Source organism: Hippoglossus stenolepis, chromosome 8 (genome assembly GCF_022539355.2).
Source record: "Hippoglossus stenolepis isolate QCI-W04-F060 chromosome 8, HSTE1.2, whole genome shotgun sequence".
NCBI lineage: Eukaryota > Metazoa > Chordata > Actinopteri > Pleuronectiformes > Pleuronectidae > Hippoglossus > Hippoglossus stenolepis.
This window is the reverse complement of record NC_061490.1, coordinates 22,203,669-22,228,257: the sequence shown is the minus strand read 5'-3', so window position 1 is coordinate 22,228,257 and position 24,589 is coordinate 22,203,669. Positions and strand designations below refer to the sequence as shown.

General features: G+C 42.8%; 1 protein-coding gene across 4 annotated transcripts; it reads left to right on the top strand.

Moving 5' to 3' along the window:
- Positions 1–7,294: 7,294 nt before the first annotated feature.
- On the top strand, positions 7,295–24,339 carry LOC118114051 (myelin-associated glycoprotein). 4 transcript variants are annotated; one of them, XM_035164247.2, is made up of 13 exons: positions 7,295–7,432; positions 11,825–11,918; positions 14,834–14,934; positions 15,693–15,768; positions 15,899–16,267; positions 16,929–17,225; positions 17,904–18,161; positions 18,718–18,978; positions 19,470–19,778; positions 20,094–20,193; positions 20,775–20,871; positions 21,143–21,196; positions 21,494–24,339. In XM_035164247.2, the coding sequence occupies exons 4-13, from the start codon at positions 15,723–15,725 to the stop codon at positions 21,650–21,652; spliced, it is 1,950 nt and encodes a 649-aa protein (XP_035020138.2). In that variant the 5' UTR covers positions 7,295–7,432; positions 11,825–11,918; positions 14,834–14,934; positions 15,693–15,722; the 3' UTR covers positions 21,653–24,339. The 4 variants fall into 4 exon arrangements, with proteins under 4 accessions (XP_035020138.2, XP_035020139.2, XP_035020142.2 ...); XM_035164248.2 differs by lacking the exon at positions 21,143–21,196; XM_035164251.2 differs by lacking the exon at positions 20,775–20,871 and having other exon boundaries at positions 21,494–21,636.
- Positions 24,340–24,589: the final 250 nt, after the last annotated feature.

Here is a 24,589-nt window from a genome sequence, read left to right as displayed (position 1 = left end):
AAATATCCTAATAATAAATTACAGCTTCATAAACTACTGTTGAGTTCAATCAACGCTTCCATGATAGTTTCAACATAAACCTTTAATAATTGTAAACTTCCCTGAGGTGATTTCTTCCTTCTTTTACTACGTCGTATTTTATAAAATGTTTGTGTTTCCACTGGCTTCACTGCACACTATTACATACAGTGTTTAATAAAAGAGTGTGAGGTGTGATTCTACAAAAGGTTTAAGGGTAAATTTAATAACTGTTGTACTTCACTAATATTAAGGGTGTATATTAACATGAGAAGGCCATCTTCTTCTCTGTGCCTTCCTCCAGCTGCACGTCCTCAGGGCGGTGACCGTGACCGAGGTTTGTGCAAATCATCTCCACACTCCCACACAAAGGTGGATGTAGCAATTACAAGTTAATCTGTTGCTAAATTTGGTTTCTCATTGAGTAATAAGGAAGCCAACTTTGAAGACTTCAGCCTGTGAGACATTTCAGCTCAATAAACAAGTTCAACCATCCCACTTTGAAAGTTATTGCACCAGTGATGTATTAATTGGCTGAAGATAGACCCAAACGATGGCCACAGGCCAAACAAGTATTAACTTACTGATCTAATCAATAATACAATGTTTCCATCCTCTTTCCAAAGCTCTGAGTTAGTTGCTGAAATCTAATTTTATTTAGATTTATCCCTTTTTTTTTTTAGTTCATTTTTAACGTTAAAGAAGTTAAAGACTGGATATTCACCAATATTCATATTAATATTTGGCCAGAACTTGACGCCATGACACCAGAACAGTGATGCCTGTGCACAGATGAAAGGTTGCCGGGGACACTTCGGATGTACTTTCAGTTTTATCTCCAAGTGCCTTTGATAACCAGGCAGAACAGTTTAGAAGCTGTCTGATCATCTGATTGATCGTGTCTTCGTTAATGTCACTTTAATGTTGCTCTCCATGTTACCAGATCACAGAAAACCCTGTGATAATGAAAAAAGATGACCGAACTACAAATTTAAAGAAAAAGGAGAACTGATTATTTATGCGTTATCATTACAGAAATGAAAATCTGAAGCCTGAGCGCAGTGTGAAAGAGTCGACTGGCCGTACATCACAGGTTCTGAATGCCAAAGATCCAATCAGCTGAGAGGGAGGGAGGAGGGAGAGCAGGAGAGGAAACAAATGCCGACTGAGAGAAGACGGCTGAGCTCCTCACTGGCTCCAGATCAGCTGATAAGGTAAGAGCTCTGCTGCTGTCTGATCTGCGATTATTATTACTTTACTTCATATATTCATACTTGTACTTCATATTTAAACCCTGAACATGCTGCTTTTTGGTGTTAAAATGTTCCCTGAAAAATCATTTATTTGCAACAGAATGGCAGTGACTGGACAATTGTTATTGGCTCCTCCACATCGTTCTATTAATACAGTTTATATTTAATCGTCCTAGGACAGATTTAAAAGGATTGCAGGTAATGATTGATATTTGTAATGGGCGCCCGTTTGGTTTGATAACTGCATTTTATATTCAGTTGAATGTGAACTGACATAAGAACCCAAAGTAACTAGAATAAATCAGAATTTGTTGCACAAACAAACACAAACGTTGGGTTTCATTTTGTTTTTGACAAATTATCATCGAATCATTCACATTTTTTTATATCACACCCTCGTCAACGGACGTTTTAACAGTCTGCAGTTTGTGGCTGTGTTTATCCAAACACTGTTTTTTTTCAGCGATTACAACCAACTTCTTCAAAGCACAATGCTAAATCCAATATAACTGGAAAATTCTGTGGTTTGAGAGTAGATTTAAATCCAAAGTCTGCAGTGACACAAAGTGACCTGCATATTAAACACACTCACAAATCCAAACCGCACAATGACAGTTGGGGTCCAGTGTGGAAACCAAAGCCAAGTGGGACAGACTTCAGATTAGTTTCACCTTTGGGAATAAAAGCCCCATGTGACACAGGGACAGCAGCAGGACAGGAGGCGGCTGTGGATCAATGACCTTAATGGGCTCATTATAGATTTTTAACGTGATACTTCATATTCTCTCCATCATATTCCCTTTAATGGTAAATCTGAATTTAATTAAACATAATAAAATCATTTCCAATGTTTTGCTCGTTGTGGGAACTGTTGGGTTCTTCTTTAATATTGTAAGATCTCTTGAGATAGTATAAGTTGTAAATTCTCACGTATCTTTCCTAAGTTTCTGGGACGGAATTTAACTCAGGACATTATTTTCCTCTTTTTTCATTCCTCAAAGAACCAGTGGTCGGAAACGTAATGTTTTCAGATTGTCTGTTAGTCCGTCCCCTTTTTTGTGAACACGATATCTCAAGAACGCCTAGAGGGAATTTCTTCAAATTTGCTGCAAGCCTTTAGTTTGACTCAAGGATCAACCGATTACATTTTGATGGTCAAAGGTTAAAGGTCAAGGTCACTGTCGCCTCACCAAACACGTGTTTGGCCTCAAACATGATCTCTTATTTCTGCCAATAGGGATTTATTTTTTCAAATTTTGACCAGTTGTCACTTGGACTCAAAGATGAACAGAGGTCAAAGGTCACAGTGACCTCATAAAGGGCTGGAAAAAAAGTATGTAGACTGAAACTGCACCGATTGGGAGAGGCAAAGAAGCGCATGACTAAAAATCTAAGTAGCAGGAACATTGTCCTAATATTCAACTGAGGTTAGTCATTTCTATCCATCCCTTTCCACACAACCAGTAAAAGCTTTTCAGGACTAAGTTCTTGAGATCGAGATCCTGTCTTCAGAAAGAAAAGTGTGAACAATAAAAACACCAAGTTTGAGCGTTTCTCTAACTGTTGGTCTGTTTGCAAATGGCAGCCAATCCCCTGCTTCTGTCCAGTAGGGAGGCAGAGGGACAATGGATCCATTGTCATTGTGTTGTTCTGTCACCCGTCTCTGTCCAGCACAATCCCAACGCCCCCTTACCCACCCACACACCCTCTCTCCCCACACAGCGCTCCACATCTACGCCACACTACTGGAAAAGCAGCTTGTGTGTGTGTGTGTGTGTGTGTGTGTGTGTGTGTGTGTGTGTGTTCACACTGTGAATGTTTCACTCCGACCACAGAAACAATAATGGTTTGCCAGGTGTTGGAAAAAGCAAACAGATGCTGTGTATTAGAAAGTTGTTGCCCCCGGACAGTGATAAAGTTCTCAGTCTTACAAAGTTTAAATTTAGCTGCTTTGAATTTGCAACTTTACTCGTTTAAGTTTAGCGGCAGATCATCACTGAAAAAAACATTTATATTAAACTCATAAACTAGAATAAACAGTCGTGTGTTAAGCTGCTGGACAATGCATGTAATATATTTCAGAGGAGTCCTGCATGAGGCCTCTAAAAGATTTAATTATGTGTAATATTCACAAGAGGATGGCGATGTTAAAAGAAGCCAAACTGATAGAGGGAGACAGGATGTTTGTTTCATGTTGAAGTCACTTTGTATTACAGACCAAAGTGTCAAGTCAAAGTCAGAGTTTATTCACACAGCAGGTAAAATCCAAACCTAAAGAATATAAAAACAAATCTAAAAATAGAAAAAAAAATAGAAACATCATAAATATTTGAGAATTAAAAATATTCCACTGTAGCAGATGAAGTAAACGTCTCAAAGTCAACTTGAATTGAAAGCCAGGGAGAAGAAGTGGGTCTCCATCGAGGATTTAAATGTTTCCAGGGTCTGAGTGGTTCTGACACTGAGAGGCCGCTGGTTTTTCCACCAGATTCAAGAGGAGAGTAAATCAATCAAATTGTATTTCTCGAGCCCAATTTCGAAAAATCATAATTTGCCTCATAAGGCTTAACAAGGTGCAACATCCTCCGTCCTTAATATTAAAAGAATTAGTGAGCAGGCATCTGTTGTAATCATAATCCAGGATCAGCGGCCACCACGATGAACGATGTGGCCGCAGCCGTGATCCTGGATCTGCGAACGATAGAGCACGAGGACTCAGGGAAAGAAGTCAAGTGAATAACATGACATGAGACGTTAAGTGTGATGAAGAGAGAGAGAGAGAGGCTCCATGTGTCATGTGGCCCCTGACAATCTAGGCCTTGCAGCAGCAGAACAAAAGAGCTGGTCCAAACTCCCCATTTGCACGTGGGTTCGCTGATGAGGATTTTCTAGACAAGATCAACCAACGAAAATCGTATAATTAGCAGCTGGAAATTCAGGGACAGGCTTGATGATTGCACGTCATTGAGCTGTGGACAAAGATCTGTTTTAATAAAGTTCCTCCCTCTATGAGGCCCCTTCGCGAGCTGCCATCACAAAATCCCCGGCTCACGGTCTGTGGCCGGTGGAACTTTAACCAGCGGAGGAGCTACAGCCGTGAGACAAAGGTCGAACCAGAGACAAACGAGTGTGGGCCAGAGAAAAAGGGATTGTTGTGATTAAAAGACAATTATCTGTGCACATCGACTTCCCAGTGTGGCGCGGTGTCAGGCTCGAGCTGAGCTGCTCTTTTCCCAGAAGGCCTTGGGAGACAATGGCTCCTGTGTGAGGAGGAGGGATGGGGGGGTTCACAGCACCATGTAACTGTGTAAACACTCCTGAAGCCATATTTACACTTAACATCGTGGAGATTGTTGTATTCGTGTGAGCAGTAGAAAGGATGAGATGGCAGGTTATCATAATTTGAATTAACTTAACCAGTTTACCTTTAGATCTTAGCCTCAACCAAGGAGGTTACGGTTTCACCCGTGTTTTTGCCAAGTGGATTTACAAAAAAACCTTTTTCAGCCAGTGTACAATAAGAAACGGTTAGAAAGCTGTTACCATTGTGCTGCTGAGACAATTCAGTACAGTTTACATGTTATATGCATCTTCAGTGGTTTTAGATCTGTCATGGCGGATCTGGTGCAGAATTAAAGGGAATGCTGGTCTTTGGTTGGAGGTGTGCACCCTGCGAGCTTCTAGTGTTGAATATAATGAAGGTGGTAAAGTTACAATGTGGAACTATGACAGGAAAACAAGATGCAACAGTGGATTGACCTCATTTCACTGTGTGGTTCATCATCAGGGAGGAGTCTGTAGTGTCTGTGGTCACAGAGACAGTGGAGATGTTTCTGATACACATCTCCAGCGTTACACCAAGATGCAGTACAGACCAATCACATGAGTTTCAAGTTCAAACTTATCGACAAAGCAAAGTAATTATAAAAGTTATGTTGTTTTACTGAAGTTTGTCGTCATCCGTACTTGATGACAGTTTCTTTCCACGATGAACAAAACTGTTTTGTGATGTTTTTCTCTTAATTTAAGAAAAAGAAACTACAGCATTTCATATAATCTTAACCTCATCATCATTACTGTTACATTAATGCTGTGTTAATGTCACAGCACTAGTTTTAGTTCAGCTTCCAGCTTGTAAATACCTGTCACCTCATCATCCAAGCTGTGATTACGACTTTTCTAAATCCGCCTCTGTAACAGACAATGTCAGACAAACACGTGTCACCTCGAAGTCCGTCAGTGTAAATAAATGGACGCAGTGTCATGTTGTCATTGTACAGGATCTGTGATCTTTACAAAACAATGCAAATGTCTTGAAGGCTCACAGGTTGTAAACACAGGAATCTTTCCCATCTCTCGTGTGTTACCTGAAGGCAGCACAGAGCAGGTGATGCTCTGCTTGTAGCTGCTGGTATTACCTCCACCAAGGAGGTTCAGTGTCACGCTTCTCTGTTTGTTTGTTAGTTAGTTAGTTTGTACGCTTGTTTGTTTTCAAGCAAAATTACGCAAAACCTACTGGACGGATACAACTTGGTCAAAGGATGTGTCGGGGAAAAACCCATCAAATTTTGGTGTGGATCCAAAAACATTTCAAAATAGGAAAATTGGCATATGCAGGAATCTAAAATCTATGCCTGCAGGATATCTGGGAAGCATTAGATCAACATATTACACCTATCTGTAAATCCTAATATGTTTTCTAACAACACCAGAAAGAAGCTTGGAGATATCAGACCCAGAGGAGACATGACACGGCTTTATAAATTTGATCTGGGACATTTGTATTAGGCTTTAATAAAAATACTTTGCTCTATGCATGACAAGCTCAATATTACTTATTTCATTGATTCATATTGGCATAAAAAAGTCCTGTTTTTTCATAAATAACCCTATAGCCTAAATAACAAAACTATAAAACTAATTTTAAACATTCTATCACATTTTTTAAATATTTATTAAAATTCAAACAACAGGGAGCAATAACTAAAAAATGTTTTAAAAAACGGAGGAAATTTAGGACGGAATTATAACATTAACCTGGTCAGATCTTATGTCATTGACCTTGTCATGCATTTTCAATGTCCCACATTACCTGAGTTCACTCTACTGACCAGATTTCAGCGACACCCGGTGGAAGGTTGGGACACGGGTCAAGAAAAAACAAGATAAAATGTATGTGCAGTTTCAGGAATTCCTTGTTCATGTTCATTAACATTGTTAATATAAATGTTGGTTGTTCTTTGGACATTTCCACTCGTTGCCCAGGGAACAATTCATGGGTCTCGATGACAAATCTGGCACTTTTAGGGAACTGAGTGGTTCAACTTGGTGCAGCTTGATTGAATTTGAGGGGACTGTTGTTGGGCACTGATGTTGGGGACTGTTGGACCTTGGCGGAGGTACGTTCTCTACTAGTGATTCTTATATTCTTTAGTATATCTGTTATGATTACTACATCAGGCTCTGAGCAGCAGATTTGTGGTCGTTGGGATAAAACGTTGTTCTGCTTTTTCTGGCCTCTGAAGTGTTGCCTTGGGTTTTTAGTCCCAAAGGTTTAAACACGTGACCACAAGACAAACGAAAGCTTTTAGCCTCAAAGCTGCTTCAATTTATTTCCTTTCTCTCTCTCTCATGTTGTTCCCTGCCCCTCTTCATCATCTTCATCGCCTCCTCCCAATCTCACTTCCTGCCTTCTGGTACACTGACCTCAAAAACACACACACAAAACAAAAAATGTGGACGTGTACTTCATCAATCCAAATTGGTCAAATATGCTCGGTTCCATCCAGCATGAGCCAATCGGGCGGTGTTGTATGGAAAGTACTGGAGCTCAAAGCCTCACCCATATTTGTTGGGGTGAGGGGGAACAGTGTGGCCCTTGTGGCCCTGTGTGTATTTATGAATGGCTTGGCCTCAGGGCGAAGCCTTAGAACAATGCTGCTATACTGAAGGACTGATTTTCATATGGGAGGGGGTGATGGCGATGGTGATGATGATGGTGGTGGTGGGGAGGGCAGTTTATTCCCCACCGTTGGGGCTTGGTACAGAGAGTGGCGAGAGATCTTGTTGGCGACAGGCTGGAGTGACGCTTGGCGTGCGAGAGTCAGAGAGAAGGCTCATACAGGAGGTGGTGAACACTCGCAGCTTGGACACCTACACAGGTGAGGGGCGGCAGGTTTCTTCTGATATGCCATTTCTGATATTGTAAGCAGATTGAAATCAAGGGAGGACCTGACAATCTATCTATCTATCTATCTAATTGTCTGTCTATCTATCTATCTATCTGTCTATCTATCTATCTACTGTATCTATCTACCTATCGTCTGTCTGTCTGTCTGTCTGTCTGTCTGTCTGTCTATCTGTCTATCTATCTATCTATCTATCTATCTATCTATCTATCTATCTATCTATCTATCTGTCTATCTATCTATCTGTCTATCTATCTATCTATCTGTCTATCTAAGTTGGATGAGTCACAAATTAGAGTTAGGTAATGGCTAAGAGTGTGTGTGTGTGTATGCATGAGTGAAGCTTCTTTGTGATGATGTGTAATGTGAGAATGCACATGAGTGTGTGTGTGTGTGCTGGATGTCAGGGGGCTGCTAAAAGCCCAGCACATTATTACTGGACAGATTTAACCATTAGCACTGAGAGTATCAGCTCATCCACACACGTCTGGTGCAGGTAGAACCCCCCCCCCCCGATCACAACCTCAACAGTTTCACAAGACAAAGATTTGTTTTATTTAATGACGATGTCAGAAGTCAGTGTGTTTATCTGCATGTGCAGGCAGGAGCTTTACTAAGAAGAAAGTGGAAATGTGTTTTTTTATAGAAGAGAAAAAACAAACCTTTGTGTGTGGAGGTGAAGCCGTTATAGGAGCAGTGATAATTATTAGAGCCTAGTTAGTGAATTTTGAAGATCACAATCCTCACGAGGTAAAATTTATTATATCACCGGTGTCACATTTTAGATTTTGACCTTGAATTATAGTTTCTCCTTTAATTCAGTGAATGGGTTTTGTAACAATCGTTGTGTCGCAGGTTTCTCCATCTACCACCGGGTTTTAATTATGAGTTTTTAAAATAATAATAGTAATAATAAAAAAAAACTTGATTTAAACAACTTTTCTTGAGAATATTACAAAGTGCTTTACAAGGAAGAAACAGTTATAGCATGAGCAGAGAAAATAAAACAATAAAACAGACAGGTAAATAGGTAGGTAAATAAGAGCCGATGTCGATCATTTATAAAAGCTTCAATAAAAAGAAACGTATGACGACGGGATTTAATAGAAGCTGGAGAATTAGTTCAGTAGGGAGTGAATTCCATGATGTGTGGGAGTCTTCTCTCATGTAATGACATCTTGCATCATTCCTCCATGAATGACAGAGCTGCCCATCAGGCTGATGTGTCATCTTCCCAAATGTCACCGGCATCAGACGAGTGGCGGAGGAAGAAGAAAGCCGAGAGCAGATCCACACTCGCTCTCTCGGTTTAGGGAGCACACTCTTATTTGTCCGTGCGGCCGAACAGGTGACGGCTCTGTTTGTCGCCCCCTTTGGTTCAGAGCGGAAGGGAGAGCGCTCTAATAAGAGAGGGAGGCCTGTGGCTCGCCATCTGCCCACAGGGCCGGGGATGGCCAGAGTCACCGGGTTTGCCAGGTAGAGGAGATGGAGACGAGCGGTCGGTGCTGCTGGCCTCTTGTTGACGTTGGTGATCTGCCAACTGCCTCTCACTCCGCTGCCATGCTCGTTTTATGTGGCCTTGCTAAAAGATGCATTTCCCACCTGTTTTTTAAAATACCATCTATATCTAGAGATGGAAAAAAAAATGCACGCCTGTTAAAGCCGAACGGGAAAATGTCAAATAAGTTCTTCGAGGGGAGAAGTCAACCTGCTTTAACGAGGAAGAATCTTCTAAATATCTACAATGATGTGAGGCTTTGCTCAAAGCTAAAGAGCTAACGAGGAATGACCCAAACATGCACCTCGCTGAATCAGGAACTGTGCATTTTGGACATATAATTTTTTGGCCCCTCTGTGTAAATTGTGGCCCCCCCCGATTTAGTTGAATCGGTGTTGGGGCACACACCCAATGATATGTAAAAAAAAACTCCCTCAACAAACCTTTACCTTGAAAGAGAAAGATACACATGTCACAGCAGCAACAGCAAATACAAAATCGAACAGATAGTGAGAATAAAAACTGCCCTGACACACTAAATACCACACGTATCATGGGCGTGACAAAACAATATCAATGTAATAATGTAATGTAAAAAGAGTCTGTCATGCATCTCACACACGTTTAAGGATATTAACTGTAAGAGGCAAACAGAAACCTCAAAGTCCGAGTCCGAATCCTCAACTGATGCCAGCTCTCTCTCTGCAGCACCTTGGACAGACTGTGTGACTGGATATTGGCATAAGTCTGTGTTTATGTTGGTATCTTGTGCTTGTGTGTGTGTGTGTGGGTGTGTGTGTGTGTGTGTGTGTGTGTGTGTGTGTGTGTGTGTGTGTGTGTGTGTGTGTGTGGTGCACTGGACTCATGGCAGCTCAGCGCTCCATGTGTGGCAGGAGGGAGCAGTCATGTTTTAAGACCATCTGCTCCTCTGAGTATTTCAGTGGGGGCCTAAGCTCGTTGTGGACCAACGCGCGTCACAGGCAAACAGCAAAGCGCAAGCTGTGAGCGGGCCTGTTCCGGAAAAAAAAAAAAATTCCTCCAGTTTCTCCCTGGTACAATGGGCAGTGTTCCGCACACAAGGTTCCCATTCTTTTATCCCACGCCACGCCACTTCGTCCCCGGCCATCCAAAGAGCCACAGACGATAACTCACAGTGAAAATCTTCTTCTTGGCACAGTTGACTTTCTGTGTGAGCAATTTCAACAACGTAAAAAGAAATGACTCATAAAAAGGTGTCGTGGCCTAATTTAGCCGAGCTGATTGCTCAGGAAGCGTCTGTGTTCCCTGAAGCGTGATGTGGAATCTGTGATCATGTTGAGGTTCGATTCCCTCGGTTAATAAAGGTTCTGCAGAAACAAGATCAGACTTTTACACGACACATCTTCAGGTATGAACTGAGCGAACTCAACTTCAACAATCAAATGTGTAAAACACAAATGATAGAGAAATTATTTTAATGAAATCTGTAAGACACTTTAACTGTTGGCTGTGAGTGCTACTGAAAGTTGAAACAAGATATTGTTTCAGAATAAATTTAATCCTTATTTACTGGAAATCCGATGACAGAAATTAGATTATATTCGCTGTTTTTAAAAATAGATAACATGCACTTATTGTGATGTAATATACAGCGGAGCATGTTTGATTTTTGAGCTTTCTTTGCTCATTTGTTTCCTCTTGATTTACTATTGAAGCGTCATCAAATTCCGTTTTGCCTCCGTCTTTGTAAAGAATCAAGATTTTATTTTATTTTAACAATGTGCTCACTGGAGCTGCTCTCACGCATACACTGTACATACAATGACTCCAGTCCCAGCGGGACAATGGAGCAGGCTGAGCTGCACGGAGGAGATGCAAAGGAAGGTCACATAGCTGCACACCCCACACTGAGAAGTGTGCTGGCATGGGTGTGTTTGCACGAGTGTGTGTGTGTGAGGGGGGGTTATGGCATGCAGTGTATTTGTTTTACACATCTCCACACCATCAATGCAGCATTCTCCTCTTCAGCTCGTCTCCAGACTGTTTACAGAGGGATTCCCTTGAGGTTATCCGCAGCTCAGCCGATGCCATCACTTGGCCGGCGGCCTGACGGCCTTTGGACGCAGTGACTCATCCGACATGTAACAATGAGGGTGTAAAAAAAAAAGTTCCACATGGATATAGAAGTTGCCTTTGTTACGTTTGTATGTAAACTAGCTGGACCTCTGAGTGGATCTACGCTCGTGCTCCCCGCCCACAAACATTCCTCAGCAGAGAAAATATTAGATCTGATTACGACTGGAAAGAGCAGTGATCATGACCTGAAGCCCTTTTCTATTTCTAAAATTCAAATGTATCCGGATGCACCTTCATATTCAAACAGTTTTAATGAGTGTAATTGTGTGTTTTATGCTTTTAAACACAAAGCTAAGATCAAAAATATGTAAATCTGTCATTTACATAACCGTATTCATCTCACAACTTCTATGTTCCTCCTACTCTCCGTATGTGACTCCAATGCCGCCTTACTCATATTGATAATGAGTCATCGTTCCTTTGCCCCCACCAGATTTTGCCCTTGTGTCTCAGGCGCCGGTAGCAAGAAAAAGTTCAGCTCATGTCAACACGTTTAGCTTCGACCTTAGAGGGAAGTGCGATCCTGGTTCAGAGTTCAGGGCGTCGAGACACACGGAGCAGCTCGGGGGAAATGGTGGAAGAGAGCAGAGGAATTCTGAGTGGGCCAAAGAACCGCTCCAGAAATGCCTGAATGCATATTCAGAGCTGCCCACGACACATGTAAACCGAAGCTCACACAGACTCCCTCTCTTCCCCTTCTCCTTGTCTCCGTCCAGCATCTCTCTTTATCTTCCTTCTCTGTGTTTTCCCAGAGGACATCTGGATTCAGAGCAAGACGACCGACTCAGGGAGAAGAAGAAGAAGAGGTCAGGACTGAGAGGTGGCAGGAGCCTGGTGCTGAGGCTGGTATGAGGCAAGTGTTTTGTGTGCGTGTCGCCTGTGTGTGTGTGTAAGTGTGCACACGTATGCTCTGACCCAGCCGTTTGTCTGCCCCATCAATGAGGCCGTTGTCGTTGGGTGGTTGGGGGTGGTATCGGTCGCCCTGCCTGGCCGCTCGGCTCTATTCTCTCCGGCCGCTGCTCCGGCACTCGCCCGGCTCTTGGCCTTTTGTTGCAGTGCAGATGGTGGAGCTTGACGCAATGTTGGAGAAAGTTATGACAGTGACGGACCACAGTGCAGCATTATGAGTCAAGACGTCTCAGAATGTGACCTCGCTCAGGCTGAGATGTTTAAGATGCTCTCTGGAGTCACGAGTACGGAGGCCGAGAGATCAACGCACTGCATATTGAGAAAACACATCAAAACAGAAAAAAACACTTCATCAGTTTGACGACACCTGCGCCGCAAAAAGTCACAACACATGCAAATACAGAAATGGACTGAATACGACAACGGAAATGTTTCCAGGGGACCCAAAAGAGTGATGCACCTGGCTGTAGTTCAATGCCTTGTGAAGTTCCATCACCTCTGACGAGTAGCAGGGTTCAATAACAAAGCTTCTGCAGCTTCGTTTGAGTCTCACAGTTTCATCTCAGCTCATTCACTCAGTTACACAGTTTCATCTCACTCTCATTTACCTCTTCTACATACAAATTTGCACGTATATGCAGGTTTTAAAAAAAGGGTGATTGCCACCTTTCCCATTGCCAGTAGAGGAGTTTGTCTTTCTCCCCCATGTTCAACGTCATGAAACCTTACTGTGAGCGCTCTCTCACCTCTGTGCTGATTGCAACCATTCCCATTGCAGACAAAAGCCAGATGTTAGTGGGTTTTCAGGTCAGGTGGAAAAGCGGCTCTGGAGCCATTTGTGGATGCAGGAGGCAGCTTACACCACCTGCACTGCACCAAATGACAACAAAAAGGTTAACAGCTAGCTGGTGAAAACAGTGGAGCAGCTAAAGAGACAGATATTTCCTTCAGGAGTTGGTGAAGACCAAAAACAGAGCAAAAAATACCACATGAACACTGGGCTTAAATTCACCAGTTGAACAGAAGCACGACTGCGAATAAATAACCGTGTTGCTTTATGATTGTTGGATCTTTAAATAAGCAATCAATCCAGTTGTTGGTTTAAAGACGAGCGGCACATGGAGGAGGAGAAGCTATTCAATAAGTGAACTTCCTTTAAGTGTTCAGATCTTTGGGACTATTTGGCTCTGGAACTGCATGACGAGCAAACATGACAAATCCACGGCAGGATTTTTCACTCCTCTCGAATAAACAAAGCTAATAGTAGTCACGGATTCTCCGGGGGATGTTGGGATGTGTTAATCACGAAGCTCCGCAGCACAATCCACTCTCAGGCCTGCCATCTGCGCACACCGGCTGCTGCAGCGTGAGGCTAAATCCTCTGCTGCCACTCCTGCATGTACTCCCTCTGCAGCCACTCCAATGTAACACACTGTTTATTTTTCTCATCACATTTAGATTTCCTTTAGAACAACAAAAGTAAGAAGTAAAAGCCAGTTACAGTTTTAGAAAAGTAAATCGACAGAATAAAATGGACGAAGCGCAGAACATTACAATCTACTGATGAGTGTAAACAGGTGAATTATGGTATGTTCTGCATTAATGCCATTTGTGTCCTGATGCTAACAAACATAAAGAGCATTCAGAGTAAATACCAGGAAAATGAAATTATTAAAACACAACCAGATGTTTAAGACGCAAATCTCTAAAAAACTAGTGTGAACCTTTACTTACTACTTCATATTAGGTGAGCAGGGATTGCTACTGTAAATGAGTGATGCTGGTAATTTATCTCCTAATGAAACAGAATATTGCAGCTGTTTCAGAATCAGTTTCTTTTTCCGTTTAAATTCCTTCTATAGAAATTAGAACTAAATATCGCAATAAAAATGTTCACATCAGTTGATATCGATAATTATCACTATAAATGTCACATTATTATTTCTTTTAGTTTTCTAGATGATTTCTGCTTCTGAGCGCCGGTTGGTCTTAAAGAGTCTTAGATTTAATTGGAGCAGAAAAACCCTGTATCGCAATATCATTTCTATATAATGCTTATGTAATGTGTAAGCACAGTGAGGAGGTGTGATATTGATTTACCTCAGAAAATGTTTGAAACAAAATCAACATGAATGCAAAAAAAAACAACACAAAAAGCAAACATCCAAAAAACAACACAAACAAACATAATTTTCATGTAACAAAACTGCCAAATAAACTGTATATTGATATAAGGTTTTGTATTGTGTAAGCACAGTGAGGACCTACAGCCCATAATTGATCTACCTTAGATTTGTGAAATGTTGCTGCTCATAAAGATGAAGTTATTAATATCGACTGGTTTGAATTTTTTTTTGCCTTTTATATAATTTTTGGCCACATCACTCAGCTTTAACTGTTGATGCTCTGTAGGCATTTTGGAACAATATGTTGATGCTGCCATGAGACTAATTGATCCACTCTCTCAATAACTGGTTCACGTATCTTGTGATCACTGAGTATTACATTACATCACATCACATTACATTAGTATTATCAGTCCCTCCCCCTCCTTTATTGCTCGTGCAGAACAGATCGTATCAGTGATCTAAGATGACATGATGTTTGCTGAGCGGAGTTTGGCTTCGTGTCAGAGCTCAGCTCAACAGTGGGAGTCATTCATTGGCTGGACGATTACGCGACTGTAACGAGTGACTGTACTGAGGGGGAGCGACCAGGTGCCGAGTGACGCTGAGCTGAGTTTGTGTGTTCGTGTGACTTGCTACAGCTCGGAGTGATGTCACTGCCTGACGATGGCGATGATGATGATGATGCTGCTGCTGCTGATGTCACTGATTCTTTTCTCTTTACAGAGAAGAAGGCTGTCAGGCTGTCTGGGCGTGAGTGAGCACCCTCTAGTGGAGCTGCTGACGAGCTGTGCTGCGGAGTCCGTTTCTACCATCAGCTTTTCAAGGTGAACCCACCGTCGCAGTATTTTAAAACAGCAAAAAAGGTTTTGAATTCACAAGAACACAACATATGGACCAAACAGTAAATGATTGTTTTTGCTGCTTTAAGACAAAACACACACCTCGAAGAATTAAGTCAGGTTTGATTTTAGTCAGTCTGTCCACTGGAAAAATGTGCATCGGTCCCAATTGCTAATTTATGATGTGGATGGTAATTAGAATTGCAAAAAAAATTATCTCTTTTGTGATGCAGACTTCTTCTAACATGAATTCTGGTGATTTGCATTAATTAACACTGATTAGGATTACATTTTTCCTCAATGGGATTAGAAAATTCTTTCTTATTTACTGGAACCATTTCAAACTCAAAACTGGAAGAGTGCAAAACCTCCACCAAGGCCCAACAGTCCCTCTAAATTCTAAAGAGCTGTTGCACCAAGTTGCACACACTCATTCATAGATATCAGTTCCCTAAATGTGCCTGATGTTTTTAATCAAGACCCATGAATTATTCCCTGGGAAATTGGTGTCAAACAAATGCCTTAATCCATCCAGTAAGTTTGGTGTTTTCTTCCACATTATTCAAAGTATAATGTGTTTAAATTGTGTTAAAACTCATTTCAGAAACATGTATGAAGTAAGTGTGATGGTTCTCAGGGGCAGATGAGTCATGCACCAGCACCGATGCTACAAAACACCTCATTTGATTTCTCCCTCTCCGTCTTGATGATGCATGAAACTGACAGAATGTTCTCTGCTGCAGAGGTCTATGTTCCAGCGCTGAGCAGAGACCATGTGGTGTTCGGAGCTGCTCTTAACACTGCTGTTCATCATCAAAGGTGATAGATCCTTCTTCCTCTTCCTTGTTTGACATGTTTTACCTTTTTATCACCATGTGTGCCGGGATTTCACACCATTAACGAGTCATGGTCATACCTCACTCATCATTTGTGCCTGATCCTCTCTCAGATGCCAGCTGCCAGTGGAACGTCTGGGTACCGCGGGACATCTCGGCCATGACGAACTCCTGCGTGGTCATCCCCTGCACCTTCATGTATCCGTCCGGGGTCAGGCCGTACCGCGGCATTCATGGTATCTGGTACTTCGGCCAGCCCTACCCGCAACTCTTCCCTCCGGTAGTCTTCAAGACGCGCACGGACGTCGTGCACGAGAGCTACAAGGGCCGCACCAAGCTGCTGGGCGACCTGCACCAGAGGAACTGCACTCTGCTCATCAACAACATCGGCACAGAGCACTCGGGGAGATACTACTTCCGCGCTGACCTCGGTGGAGCCAACATGTACACGTACCCAGACTTCGCTGAGCTCAAAGTTCTTGGTAGGATTAATGATCGGAGTGAAAAATACAATGTAGACGATGAACAAGAATTATTAAAGCAGTTTGTTGCCATTAGTCGAGGGACAACAAATCCCGTATTAGGCCAGCAACATTGTATTCTCATGTAATTACTTTACCCGTTAACCTGAAGAAACCACTTATCACCATGTAAACAAAGTACATTTAAACTGATATTACTAGATGCTGCATGGTCGAGCTTGCTCTGGATTTTAATGTATTTTATTTTGTCATTTCTCCATTTAATCCTGAAAGTTCTTTGATTTGTACAAATGTTTTATTTTTACAGTTGTAGTTTTCAACTTAACGCAACACTATGAAACTTTTTTACCTTAAACTAGCAGCTTTCTAACTTTTGAAATATGAAGAATTCTTCACAGAGTTTGGTGGATTTTTTACAGCAGCAGCTCTTCTGCTTCAGGTGCCAGGGATCATGGGTAAAATCATTGATAGGCTTTATTTGCTGCTCCTCATGAGAACCAACAGAATGAATCACCATGTGTGGCAGCAGGGGGCGCTGTTGCTCAGTACACTAACATATTGTTCCTTTAACTTTGAGCTGCATCTGTGTACAAAAGTAAAAATGGTGCTTTACAAAGAAAATTCTTTGATCCAGTGATGTCTTTTTCTTCCTGTTCTCCAGATCAGCCCAGCATTGACGTCCCAGAGGAGATAGTCAGCGACGAGAATCTTGAGTTGACATGTTACGCTCCTGACAACTGTCCTGAGATGACTCCGGAGATCCAGTGGATGTACACCGACTACCTGCCCGACCCTGAGTTCTCTACCGACTACCTGGAGGAGAGCAACACGGCCGTGCTCTCCAGCACCCTCACCTTCGTACCCAGACCCATGCACAACGGACAGCTGCTGGGCTGCAGGGTCTACTACCCCAACACCACGCTGGTCTACGAGAGGCTCGTCTCTCTGGACGTCAAGTGTAAGTTCAAAGAGTTAAAAAGGCATTTGAGTAACATATTCAAACATCTTCTCATGTGTCATGTTGCATCACCATTTATGTTCTAAAGAAGACTGCTGGTTTAAAAACCATGGTGCTAACACTAAAGCTAGCTTTCAGGTGACAGTTATTCTACTAAGGGCAGTGGCGGATCTAAAATTAACACAAAGGGGCCAATTATCTGTCCAACAATCTATCTGTAATTCCTGATTCAATGAGGTGCACATTTATGTCATTCCTTGTTCACTGTTAGCTAAAACAAAGCTATGCATTATTGAATATTGTTTAATACTATATACTATGCAATATAAGTTAGCTTCAAACATAATCTGCATGTTTCCCTTGTATTGGGCCTTGTGTAGAAATCTGCTCAGGCTAAAACTCTGATTTGTACATTTTCATGGACTTTGTATACTTCCAAACTGAGTGAACCACGAAGGACATGTTGCTCTATCATTGTTCTGCACTTTGCATCAAATATATACACTGAAAACATTTTAGCTCCATTAGATTTAAACAAAAATACATTGCTGTTCTACTTTCACAACCTTAATTACTTTAGCAGCAAAGATCTACTCCTTTTTAAGAACCAGTTCTTCATCGTTGTCCGGACACCTGAGTGCTCGGAGATTAAAATGTCTACTGTACTTATCCTGCCAGACGCTCCCCGCTCGGTGTGGGTCAACGTGTCCTCGGAGGTGATGGAGGGCAGCTCCGTGGTGCTGCACTGCGAGGTGGAGAGTAACCCTGTGTCCAGGATCTCCTGGATGTTTGGAGACCAGGAGCTGTTGTGGGACACGGCGTCCAACATCTCGCTCCCCCTGGATGATTTGACACCCATACAGGAGGGAATCTACACTTGCGTTGGTGACAACGGCTACGGGATGATGAATACCTCACTGTACCTGGCTGTCAAGTGTGAGTGTCCCTCTTCATTCATGCTTACTGTGCACAGTTAGTATCTATTAAGGAATAAGTACATTGGATTTCATTCTGGAGTTTAGGTTCATCCTGTCCATCCATTATCAACACAGTTCATCCTGGACTGGGGCTGGAACCAATCAGGAGTTTAGATGATGATTAAAATGAAACTTGATTTTCCCCATCACACACAATAAAGGAATAGTCCAGAGAAAATAATTTGTTTTCAGAGTCATGAGGATGAAATGATGGAACAATAAAGAAGTCCTGTCCCTGCATGACAATGACCTGCTGTAGTCTCACAGGGGCTCGCTCGCACATTTTACTATGGGGCTGGCAGCAAAAGTTACGAAATATGTTGGAAGCCAATAACTCTGATCACGAAAATGTCCAGATTTCAGTGCTTGTCTGAAATCAGCCATAGAGCCGTGAGGTGGTTTCTGTTTTCTGGTGCCTCCATGTGGCCAAACAAAATTAATTTGAACTATGTGAACGATGAAGAGACATTTCCCAGATCTGAAAACCTTTTTTTTTTTTTACATTTTTGTTGCAGACCCTCCACGTGAGCCCGTGGTGAACGACTCTATGATTGTGACAGAGGGCACCACACTGGCGCTGCACTGCAGCACCCAGGGCAGCCCGGCCCCGACCCTCACCTGGCTGAAAGACGGGGAGCTGGTGGGCACCATCACCGCTGACGAGCTGTCCGTGCTGGAGATCGCGAAGATCACACCGCAGGGAGACGGACAGTACCGCTGCCTGGCCGAGAACGAGCACGGCCGAGCCAGCAGCTCCTTTAACATCACTGTTGAGTGTGAGTGCTGCAGGTTACTGTATTTTATCCAATAGTTGTGTAAATGTAGGACAAAGTGAATCATAGCAATATTAGGGGCACAGTGAGTATCTTTTAAAGGTTCAGTGTGTAGAATTTAGTGACATCTAGTGGTGAAGTTGCATGTTGCAGCTGAATACCCCTCACCTCACCCTCCCCATCCACATGTGGTAGCCTTCAGTTTTCATAAAAACTCAAAAGGTGTTTAGTTTGTCCAGTCTGGGCCCCTGTAAAAAAACACGGCGGCCCTCCGTAGAGAGGACCCGCTCCTGATGTAAATATAAAGTATTTAAACATAAAGGACTCATTCTAGGGTAACAACAACTCGTACAATTTAGAATCTAAATTCTAGATGATTATACACTAGTGAAAACATCACAAGGATTATTTTATATAAAATGTCTGCCAATAGGTCCTTTTCACCTATATCTTACACACTGAACCTGTAAATGTAAATGCGCTGCCTCTGACAGATGCCCCAGTCCTCCTGGAGGAGTCAAAGTGCACAGTGGTGAGGGAGGGAGTCCAGTGCGTCTGCATAGCCACGGGAAACCCCGAGCCCACCATCGAGTTCTACCTGCCCGACCTGAACATCACCATCAACGAAACCGACGGCCGGTACAACTTCTACACGCACACGGACGGACACACCTCCACGGGCATGATCAAGCTGCGGGAGAAAGGAGAGCGGGTGGACAACGGCGGCCCGGCCGTCAACGTCCACTGCAGCTTCTACAACTCGTACGGAAGAGAGAGCGTACTTCTGGAGCTGCAGCAGGAGAGTGAGTAGAAACCATAATAAGACATTATTGTTAAATGTCCGCAAATCTCAAGAAAAGTCTAAGCTAACATATTCCTCATTAAACCATAGATGTAAAGATGTATCTCATCGAGGAATGATTGGATCATTGGTACAGACAAGGTAGAGGAGTCTGGGTGTTAAGAGACAGACTAACTGTGTAGATGGACATGGCATAGAGAAAGTTGTTTAAGCAGATGTAATGGATTCTCTGCCTCTGTGGCAGCGACAGCCAGTGGCCGGAGAAATTGTGTTTAACAAAGCCCTAATTTTCGATGTTGTTCACCCTTATTTTCAGAAAAGTACATGATGGCAGTTATAGTTGGCACCATCGGAGGAGTAGCGGTCATAGCCTTCATCATTGCAGCAGTGAGATACGTTGGCCACAACAACAAGAAGTGAGTATAAACTAATTTAGAGGCCGGTGCGAGGCAGAAACGTAATGTTCCTCACTAAGCATTTTCTGAAATCCAAGGAAACACTTAAGCCTAGTCATCCATTCTAAAACACATTGGTGCACATTTTATATGGTGTATGTGGGACGCGAGAACCATTTCTCCAGAGCAATTTCAGTTTATCTGCGGCGACAAGTCCCAAGTGAAATGATCCACATTGGGTTAGCAAGCTGGACTAACCTTATATTTTGCAGGCACGATTCTCAGCCTCTGACACTGCTTCTGTATCCTTGACCCGCTACGCTCAATACAACCCAGGTAGCCCTCTTAACCAAGGTGCTTTATTTAGGCCTCAAGGCGTATTTGGACCCCCAAATTTACAAGCTTAACTGGCAAATCACCCCTGAAGTGGGTGTGAGCTCAGCGACTAAACCCATAAAATAACCACGTCACTCACAGCCTCAGTTGGCCTCCAACATAACCTCACACAGCTTGTTGTTTTAAAATGGATGCCCAGGCTTGGCGTGTCGCCCTGCGTTCGTGGCAGTCGAGACCGAGTCTGATTATGTGACTCCGTCCCCCAGAGAGAATGGCAACCCTAGACAGGAAGTGGTCCTGGAGAACCCAGCTTTGTACTACAGCGCAGTCAAGAAGGACAAACAAAATCTGAGGAAGAAAGTGGTGAGACATGCCGATGTCAATGATTATGATTCTAATGGAGGATGGGTCGGATGACCATTCTCAGATGGTTTGGGGTTGTATTTGTGTGCATTCATACACGTCTTAAATCACAAGACCCCATTTTGACCTCTGAAAACGAGGTCGCAGGAGGAATCCCTCCGACAAGCAACCTCGTAGCTGCATCATGACCTTTCCAAACACTGTTTTCTCCTGCTTTCATTGCTTCTCTGCGTTTTTCTGTCTGTTTCTCTCTCCCCTAACTCCTGCACAGCTTAAGACAGAGCTGTTGGGCTCAAAGTTTAACTCCATTCTAGAGGAGACTACGGTAAGGTTCCTAAACAAGTCCCCATTAAAAGCACAAGTGACAGACGCATCTCGTCGCATGTCAGCTTCTCCGCTCTGTACACTGCCATTTGTCTCCAAAACTGCCTTCTGCATGGCTGCCTCATCGCTAACACAAACTGCCAAACTAACAGGAAACATCTCAGTCTCCTCGCCAGTATGTCGACCAGTAACCACTAACATCTTTCCTGTATGGTGTCTGTTGCACTCTTCTGTCATGTGAGGTGTCGCTGGCACCTCGCCGGTGATTTGCGCCGCTGATCGGTCCTTCTGTCCGCAGGGAGAAGACGGGGATTATCAACCTGTGGGCTCTATGGCAGGACTGGAGAAACAAGAGCTGAATTATGCCGCTCTGGAGTTTATCGGGGCCAGGCCCAGGGAGGGGGCCTCAGGGAGGGGGGATGACGGCAGCAACTACACGGAAATCAAAGCCAAATGAATCGCGATCCTTCCCTGATCCCTCGGCTATGCGAGACGCAGTGGCAACCCCGTATCACGCACACCCCCTGCCCCATAATAACCCCCCCTCGCCTCCTCTACTGGATCTCCCCCTGCATATGACGACTCCTCGGTTCTCCAGAAATGTCACAGATCACTTGATGCCAGTACTCCCCACTCACGCTGCCCCTCTCCCATGGGATGCCCCTTCATATGCCACGATTTGGGACAAAACTTTTTGGGTCAGAGCAGGACCCATTGGACGATGTAAAATAAATAGTGTAAATTTCCAGCCTCAGTTGTAATGCATGGGCTCTAAAACATGCAACAAGTGGCCATGTTTTTGTTGCTTTCTCCCTGTTCCTCATTGTGATTGTTGATGTTACTGTCAAACGACGGCCGTCCGGGTGCTTGCCTCCATCTCACTATTTGCTCTACGTGTGTCTCCTGTAACTGTCACTGTGTCTGCTGCCAGTCGAAGCATCGGGGGAAGGAGTAACCGAGCTTTTTGTTCTCTTATCTTTACGTGTCCATCTGACCGAGAGCGAACCCGTCTCCTCTCTTTCCTTCGGTTGCTTACATCCCGAGAAGATAACCGAGTGAAGCGGGAGACGGAAACGCGTCTGCGAATCTTTGTTTTTACATAATTGTATTTAATGTTTGCTGTGACTCAGTAGCCTCTCATAATAAATGAAAGAAGAAAATGCCACCTGTCACTTTTGATAACATTTGGCAAGGTTTTGTAAATCTAATTCAAACACTGTCCGGTTCGGAAATATGTCACAGCTTTTTTTTTTCCCAGCATCCAACTGTAGAATGTGTAAAACAAATATTTTGAGATTTTCCTACACCGTGGCCAACGTAAAATGTCTGTCTCATCTTATGCTTCATCCCCCTGAGGCTCTTATATTGGTCTATCTGGAAAAAACAGACCTAAAGCACATCATACTTGCACGTGAGTGGCCAAGGTGTTATCTCTTGTAGACAATGTGTGTGTGTGTGTGTGCGCGTGTGTGTATGTGTGTATGCGTGTGTATATTCATATTGTGCTGAAAGACCACAGGACACTGATCTCTGGGGTCTTTGGGAAATTCGAGCGTCACTTCACTTTGACGAGCGGATGCTTATTTCTCGCAGGGTTGCATCAGATGTTTGAATGACAAAAAGTGACGCTGACTAGCCAGCTGGTTGTGCTATTCAACGACATTTGATCAGCCCACGACGTCATGTCAAAGTTCAGTAATAGTCTAACTCGATAACAATGGTGTCCAAAATATAATAACGTGATGTTTGTTGATAGGGAAAAAAAGATGCATGGATGTACAGTAAATGAGTTCTGTGCTGGCAGGCACAAATTTATAAGTATTGAACTGGGATGAGAAGCCAGTGTGGAAAATTAAAAATCACACATCATTCAACCAGTGACTGAACACTGACTTGATACAAGCTTATAGAACAGAGCAGGACCCAGCCTCTAACTGCGGGGTGGGGGGGGGGGCTTTTTCTATCAAGGGTCATGTACATTTTTATCACATATTTCGAGGGCCATCTAAATAATTATCGGACACATGTATCACATGAACCTCTCTAAGGCAAAAGGTGGAAGTGCCTAAGCTTAGGCGAAACATCTGATGTCAGATGGTAGTGATGATGATGATGCTGCTCAAAGCTGGTTTTAGTCAAAACAACTTGCTCACACAAATCGTCATGTCTGGTTCTCCCTCCTCAGAGGAGGGCATACCTCCGCCGAGGTCAAACGGGTCCCCTTGTTTTCAATCAAACTACATTTCACACAGTCATAAGGATCAGTTCCCTAAATGGGCCTGATTTTGGTCAGAAATTGGTGAACATTTATTAAAATGCTCTACGTCAATGTTAAAGAAGGTGAAAAAATAATCTGCGATTCGCCCCCACATCCGGATCCTCACCAAAACGCAATGAATATGAGAGTAGGTATTAGGTAATGAGTAGTTTTTGTGTAACCCTGCTAACAAACAAACAAAGAAACAAAGCCAGATGCAACATAACCTCCTTGACAGAAGAAATAATCCATGACGATGAAGCCTCAGGTGGCCACTGACACCGGGCAGACAGATAATAGGGATATAAGTATATAGGATACTCTCTCTGACATACAACCAGTCAAACAGGTTCTCTGTGCATGTAAAAAACATCCAGTGTCAACCAGCTATTTTAATTCATATTAAGCTTTTATTAAGACAGTGTTCTGCCGAGGGTTTCAGATACAGGATATACGCTGGCTAGCATTCTTAAACTGCCTGTATGCACAAAGTCAATAACCTGTTCCCGTCTCTAAAACACCCCATGAGGGGATTTTACTTTTTGTTTCTTCATTTTCAGAATCTTAGAAATATCAAACAAGTCTTACCTAATCTTTTGGCAGTGTGTTGTAAAGCTGATTTGTATGTAATATAATTTATGGTGATCATAATTATTATTATTGTTGTTATTATTATGGAGAGTTTTTTTTTCTACATATGTGATTGACACAATAATTCAGGTCAGGGTTTAGCAATTTCTGCAAATTAGCACAGTTAATGACGGTAGAATTTCTCCAATGATGTACTTTGCTTGCTCTTTTCGTTTTAAATGGCTCTTTCACACCTCGAGCAAATTCATCTGTCTTCAGTTCCATGCAAACATAAATAAAGGTAAAACAACACAAAATGGAAACAGCTCATTATTGTTAGAGAACAAACTGTGAAGTGTCTGTTTGTCTTGTTGTGCCTTTTCTTTTTTTTTCGAAAGAAACATTACACCATCATGGAACCGTGACACGCTTTTCACTTTTTGGTTTCACTTTGGTTAAATGAGCAACACAGAAAGATATTGATGTCAAAATAATATTAATGACCAACCCTCCCAAACAAGGCGTTGCAAAGTTTGTTCTGGATTTACTGATGTTACAGTGTTTTAT

Bases quoted from the DNA above. Each gene is read 5' to 3' on its own strand.
- LOC118114051 (XM_035164247.2), top strand. From the start codon at position 15,723: ATGTGGTGTTCGGAGCTGCTCTTAACACTGCTGTTCATCATCAAAG. The intron at 17,226-17,903 runs GTAAGTTCAAAG...TTATCCTGCCAG, and splicing joins CGTCTCTCTGGACGTCAAGT to ACGCTCCCCGCTCGGTGTGG. The intron at 18,979-19,469 runs GTGAGTGCTGCA...TGCCTCTGACAG, and splicing joins CTTTAACATCACTGTTGAGT to ATGCCCCAGTCCTCCTGGAG.